The 6,950-nt window shown below is 35.7% G+C and overlaps 1 protein-coding gene across 1 annotated transcript; it reads right to left on the reverse strand.

Moving 5' to 3' along the window:
• Positions 1–2,371: 2,371 nt before the first annotated feature.
• LOC136819617 (uncharacterized) lies at positions 2,372–4,325 on the reverse strand. Its single transcript, XM_067075859.1, has one exon. It carries the CDS (start codon positions 3,801–3,803, stop codon positions 2,709–2,711), a length of 1,095 nt encoding a protein of 364 aa, XP_066931960.1. The 5' UTR covers positions 3,804–4,325; the 3' UTR covers positions 2,372–2,708.
• Between the last annotated feature and the right edge of the window lie 2,625 nt (positions 4,326–6,950).

Genomic DNA, 6,950 nt, shown 5'->3' on the forward strand with positions numbered 1-6,950 from the left:
GATTTCACGGATTTTGGTGTCATCCGCGAAAATCCGCGAAATTATATCCCAATTGAAATTTGGAAGGTCCGAGAAATATTTCTAAACAAAACTCAAAATATATCAAATAAATACTATTTCAATGGCTACTTGCATCAAAGAAGCGCAAATAATGCGTATTTCAACAACCAACATGCATTATTTGACAGTAAAAGTCACAAAATCGTGAAAATAATGCAACCCGATAGTGCCACCCGCGAAATTAAGTCCCCGCGAAATTTTTGAATTTCGTGGATAGACCCAACCGCGAAAGTTTATTCGATTAAAGTATTATTACCGGCAAAACGTCGCATGCACAACTGTGTTTTCAATGTTATTATACTGCACTGTAGAACTGATACACGATGAAGACTCAACACGAAACTCATGGTAATGTAATGAGGAGCCGGCATGACAGAGAACTGATATAAGACTGACCAGCTGATGAGAATAGAATGAGAAAACGCACCTAATCTGCCAAAGGAGATGCAATATGCAAATAGGTCAGAAATTTATATTCTTCTAACCTTAGACACAAGATTGTCTCTAATTTAAATCTCTAAATGGGGGAAGACATTTTGCGATAAGTAATCGCTCTAGAACGGGTAATAATCTTTTGCGGAGAGAAACTGAAAAGCTGATTCCGGAGACTATCCAAAAAGTAGGGTGGGAGGAGGTGCTTCTTATTTAGATTATTGATTATTCTTAATACCATGATTGCTCAACACTATACAGAGAAGCATCGAGTACCATTTCGATGTTTTTGGCATACATGTTTTTGTATAAGCATAACACTTAAAAGCATACGAGAGTTCAATTTTGCAGATTTCCTAAGCATAACATGAACATAACATGTCAGCCTGAAATATTTTTCAAGTTGTCAATTATTTTTTGTTTAAAAAGTTTTGGAAGTACAAAAAGTATAAAACGCCTACATAGCCACATTCAACTACTCCCAAAATCGAAACAAAATTTTACAAAATCTTCATAATTATAAGAATTATGATCCGTAAGCATAGGCTATGTCTGGATGCTTTGAGCGCGTAACCATACACGAGCCTGACCATGGGGCAGACACTTGCTTATAAAAAACATTTATTTCGGTCTGAATGCTCTTCTTTTGTACTACGGTGCACTAGGAATACGGATAGTTGGCCCAGGGGGTACAGGTGACGGGTATATCCGAGCCAAAAATCAAAAGTTGACTCTTAGAGAGAGAGGAAAAATTGGTGTTTTTGGGACCCTTAGAGAGACTTTTCTCAAATTTTTTGTCGATTTTCACTCGATTTTTGTCCAAATTTTGGAAAATCACGACCCTTTGAAAGAGGAAATTTAGAATTTCGTGAATTTTGGACCTTTACAGAGACTCAATTTTCTTTTAAATGGTTTTTGTACCCCTTTGAGAAACTTTCGAGTATATAAAAAAGCGACCCTTATGGCTTGCACATACCCGGTACCCATTTTGTCCTAGTACCCCCCCCCCCCCCTCGGATAGTGGGATAGGAGGATAAGGACTATGAGTGAATTCTGAACATGGTTTACGTATATACATCTTATTTCAAAATACACAATTTAAAGTAAATTGATAACATTAGATAAAAACAAACATGATGAAGTTTTGTATTTCCGCACTATGATTCATGTCACTTTTCCGAAATCTTTCCACTATTTTTCCCGGGATAACCGGCATGAAATTTGAATTGCAATTCTAAAGGTACGGAAAATCTTGTGTTTACTTACGAAACTGCCTACATTTCCGAAGCTTAAATTTCAACTACACACTTGAAGTCCTGGTCTGTTCCGCTAAAAAAGTGGCAAAGGAATCTTATAAGTGCAGAAATGGGAATCTTATGCAAAACGTCGGCTCAAAGTTGGATTTCTAAGTTCTAATTTTCATCCTGCTCGTTTTCCCGTTTAACAAGCACTCCACAACAACAACTCCACTGATGTATGATATTGATTCGTTTATTCTCTCTCTCTTACCAGGAGGTGAATATTAACATAGCCCAACATAATACAGAGTCGGTTTGTCTCTTTCATGATTTAACAACTCTGCTTTTTAAGCACTGAAAAATTCTCCAAACATCTGTATTTGAAAGTTACTGTATACAGAAGTGTTTCAAGTTATTTGCCAAAGTCATGTAACTTGTGAGTGAAAATCTGCAATCTGCCATCTTACACAAATCGAATAGTTCCTTCCATAATGGCGGACGCTACGTAACTTAGCCCACACTTTGAAACCTCTATTATAGCCTATTTCATAGGATTCGTGTATATGTTTCATTCAATTAGCAGAAGAAAATACCCAAAAAAGTGCAGATTTCCCTTTAAGAAAGTCGTTAAAATTGTTCTTCGTCATCATTTATTCAATTAACTTTGGAATTCAACAGTAGAAAATAAAACCTGAAGGCTGAATAGAATACTTTGGCCGTAAGGTGTGTAGAGGTTAGATAGGAAATCTTATCTAATAAAATTACAATAAGATTTCAGAGCTTGACCAACTAGAAGCTTCACGGATTTTCGAAAATATTAGCAACAATATTGTTTGCTTAGAAAAGCTTAAAGCACTCCATCTAGCTCTTCGCGCTTTACAGAAATCTGTGACTAAAACACGAATCCTTATGAAATAGGCTATAATAGAAAATTCTAAAGTTATTCCATTCTCAGAATAAAAAGAAATGGAAGATTTCCTATCCATCAGATTCATCGAGGCAATCATCCATCCATTGATGAATGGAAAACGATTTATCCCGAAAAGCATCGAAAATCCGTTTTCGTTTCACCGGATCACCGTGGAAAAAATATTCACCATCTTTCGTTATGAACATGTCCGGACGGATACCATACCGCTCTGGATCGTCCATCTCACGCCGGTAATATCGCTCATTTTCATGCAACGGAGCCGGTGATGTAAACCCCCTGGAATCGTGTAAAACTGGTGGTGATAAAGTACGGAATTCATCAACGAGTTCCATCGGAGACGGGGGTCGTCGACATCTTTTTGAATTCTCATGAATGAACCCTCTGTGAAGATCTAAGAACTCAGACACCCATACAGGAGATACTTCAAAAATGTGTGAATGTTTTTTTGCTTCACGGTAAACCAATTCGGATAGCATAATCCGATCGGATGAACGTTCGATAAAATCGAATAATTTCATTTCAAGATGGCGGACAACTCTCATTTCATCTTTTGCAACTAACTCAAAATAATGATCCATTTCAAAGTCATTCAGTTCAGCTGATACAGTATTCACTGTTGGAGTTCGGTGGTGCCGAGTCAGTTTGGATGTTACTTTCATCTCATCTGTTGCAGCATCTTCATCAGATTCATTTCCTAAACGTTTCAGGAACGTATCAATCCATTTAGAACTCGGGCTGAAACTTACATCAATTGTTTTAGCTTCCTGCAGAATCAAATGTCGATCAATTCTCACTCCGTCATTCACCAGAGCCATCAAATGATCACCAAGAATTTTCTCAAAATCTACCACATCTTTCCCTTTATCAGCCATTGTAACTTTTCTCCGTCCACCGCCTTTTAATCGCTTAGTACTCCCATTGAAATTCTGGACTTGCTCTACAAGCCGACTTTTCTGGTTCTTCCATTCTTGGACTCGTCTCCGGTGGACACCATATTCTTCTGCCGCTTTTGAGTTTGAATGAATCTCAGCATATTCCACAACTTTCAGTTTGAAGCTACACGTGTAACTTTTACGCTGGTCTTTACCGCCACCGCCACCGCCACCGCCACCGCCGTGATTTGTGATTTTATCATCGGTCATTTTTGAAAGGTTTTTAAATTTGCATACGTTTCAAATTCGTTTACTCTAGTTTGCGTGACTTATTGTCCAAGATAATTAATGCATCCGAAGGCCTTCTCTTTTTCAGTCCAAGCTCAGTATTCCATTGTCCCTTTATTCAATAATATAGTGCAACCGCTTCAAATTCGAAATTCTTCCGATACAGTGTTCAGTTTGAAGTTAATGACCACTAATCAAACACCAATTAATATTCAAAGCCTAATGACTTTATTCCAATATGTAAGTCCCCAAAAAAGAGTGCGTTAAAAACGTTCCGTTGAGAATAATGAAAAGAATTATTGTTTTCTTTTATGCAGCTTAATAAACTAAGCAATCATATTGAGCATAAAAGTTATACGCTCTTTGTTTCAGTTGTTTCTGTTTCGCAATTATAGCGCATGCTGCTTATTCAAAATAGAAGAATTTTATGATCTTCGTTTTATTCTTCAGCCGTCTTCAAAAATGCAAATGATTTATGAAAATGATTACACTGTAGATGAGTCAAGATTTCATTGATTTCATTTTTTATCAATTTCTTTTTTAACCGCACTTCCTATTAAAAATGAATCAATGCGCTTTTTTTTCAAGGGGTGACCTTCACATCATGTATTCTTTATAAGAAACACTTGGAACTAAAAAGTTTCTACAAAATTTACATGGACAGAAGAGTCTTATTATGAATTTTTTTGTGAACTACTTTAGCAACTGCAACAGTCACCTATTAGACAAACCCCAAAAAAACAACTTTACTTGGTGATAAAAGACTAAAAGCACCTTTGGGAATAAGTCTGCTATATAATGTTTCTTATAAAAACCCTTCAAAATGTACTCTTCACTTCATTGATGAAGATATAAAAAATCATGCAAAATTTATCAAAACTAATGAACAATTTTCTTCAAAATATACTATGCTGAATTGGCTCTATACACTTTGATTAAAATTTCTTCAATCGTTGTTGCTAAGTAACAGATTCAATTCGACCAATCAGAGAGCGACTTGAAAGAACAATAGACGCACAAAGTTGGTGGTCTTCAATTCAAAATAGAAAGCTCTATTCAGTATAGTTGTTGCCAATAGCAACTGAATTGTTTATGAAAGATTTCTTCAAGTTCCCGGCTTTTTTGATGATTAAATATTGATCAGATCATAAAAAGAGGGATATCGTCTTAAAAGCTTAAATATTTAATTTGCATTCATAACAAAATAGTACCCTTAAAATATTTGGGTTCTTTTGGGCATGTCTATATATCAAATGGGTTTTAGTTAGAAATTGAGCAGCCCTGCATATTCTACCTGTACTCATGATATACACTATTACAATGTCTTTACACCACGGACCACGTTGACCACGGACCACGTTGACCACGAACGTAATAGCTGATTGGTTGTAAGTGACGTAAAATAAGTAAATACGTTACTTGCAAGACCCATCAGCTGTTAGGTCCGTTGAAGACATTGCAATGGTGCATGAATATCCATCCTCAGAGCCTTCATCAGACTTAAGTAATTTCATGGCAAGACTGTGCATACAAAAAGAACAAACTATATAAGAACAAAAGGCTTTGATGGTTAAAATGCTAAGAACATTTAAAGGCTTTAAGGCCCGATTTCTTAGGAAAACAGACAAAAATACTCACAAAATGTTGAAAATAAGAACATGTTGAGACTGGGCACGAACATTTTTAGGCTTAAATCTCAAAAAGTTAAGGCTTCAAAACTTTTGGATGTTCTTATTAAAAAAACGTGTAAGTCTGTGACCGCAGTCGGAGACGACCCGAAGGCTCCTCTTTCGATAGCTTAGGGTGCCACTCTATTACAATCATGGACAAAATATTTCAGACAAAGGGGATTTCCTTGTGAGATTTTAAACACAAAAAAATGATTTTTAAGCTCCAACTATAGTTGGAGAGTAGAGTTTTAACATGAGACTTAAGACTTATGACCTTAGGATCTCAGGTTTTAAAAGCTCAAATTTGCTTCAATAAGGCTTGGAATATAGCCTAGGAGTCACCGAACCCCTCAAAAATCAAAATATTCAATGAAAGAAAGTTGAATTGCTAAAATAGCAATTCTCGTCCGAACTTTAAATTCTGAAAAACGTTAAAATACACTAAAATCTCAATATTTTTTGACCAAGAATGTAGATCTGGAATACATTCAATAGAATACATTTCAATAAATTGACAAAGAAATTGAGAGATGAACAAAATTCACTTTTTTCAAGGTTTTTCTCAGAGGCTGTGTTATTAACCCTGTAAGTGCCAATGGCGTATATACCAGACATATATATATCGCCCTCATGTAATGCCCAGTTTGAGTTAGAAATCGTCATTTTTGGTCTAACTGGTATGAATTGAATTGAACCTCATGGTCAAGCAAAAAAAAAATCAAAAGTAAGTCTTTCCGGCCAGATTTTAAGCTAAAAAGTAAAAAGAAATGCAAAAATTTGACAAAAATCCACTGACCGTTTTTTTGACCATTTTTGGTCAACGAATGATCTAAGAACCTCCTAATTTAGCCCTGATTTACTTGATTCTGTCCTCCAGTGAATTAATTTGAAGTTCTACCGCTGGGCACCTTTCTATTATTCAGGCAGGTTCGCACAGCGAAATAAAATGACCGTGGCACTTAAAGGGTTAAGAGGTTCCAAAGATTTCAATGTTCAGCTCGAATATGAATATTGTTACCTTAAGAGAACTAATTTCGGCGACAAAAAATATAAAGCAGACACTCTAAATTTGTTCTTTAAAAATTTCGGGTTGGTCTAAAAAGCAGGGTAGCCAATGGGGTAGCCAATTGGGCTAGGTTATGGGGTACCTCTTTTTGCCTAAACTTTTGAAATCTGAAACCTGTTTTCATGTGGAAATACTATTACAACATCTTGTTAATGATTCCATGTAATAAAATTTAAGATTCCTTTCAAACTTCAGCCACAATAGCCTTTTTTTCCAAAGGTACTGAACTTTGTTACTTCTCAAGAGACCTGGCGCCATTTTGTCTTCCTTCGTGGCTTTGTTTGAAAATTTACAGACCCGAATAAAAAATATATACAAAACAGTTTTTAATATTTTAGATTTAGATTTTATTTATGTTTTTAATTGTTATTTCTGTGAAGCTGTAATTTGATG

Source organism: Clytia hemisphaerica, unplaced genomic scaffold (genome assembly GCF_902728285.1).
Source record: "Clytia hemisphaerica strain Z4C2 unplaced genomic scaffold, Clytia hemisphaerica genome assembly, whole genome shotgun sequence".
In the NCBI taxonomy this organism is placed as follows: domain Eukaryota; kingdom Metazoa; phylum Cnidaria; class Hydrozoa; order Leptothecata; family Clytiidae; genus Clytia; species Clytia hemisphaerica.

Bases quoted from the DNA above. Each gene is read 5' to 3' on its own strand.
- LOC136819617 (XM_067075859.1), bottom strand. From the start codon at position 3,803: ATGACCGATGATAAAATCACAAATCACGGCGGTGGCGGTGGCGGTGGC.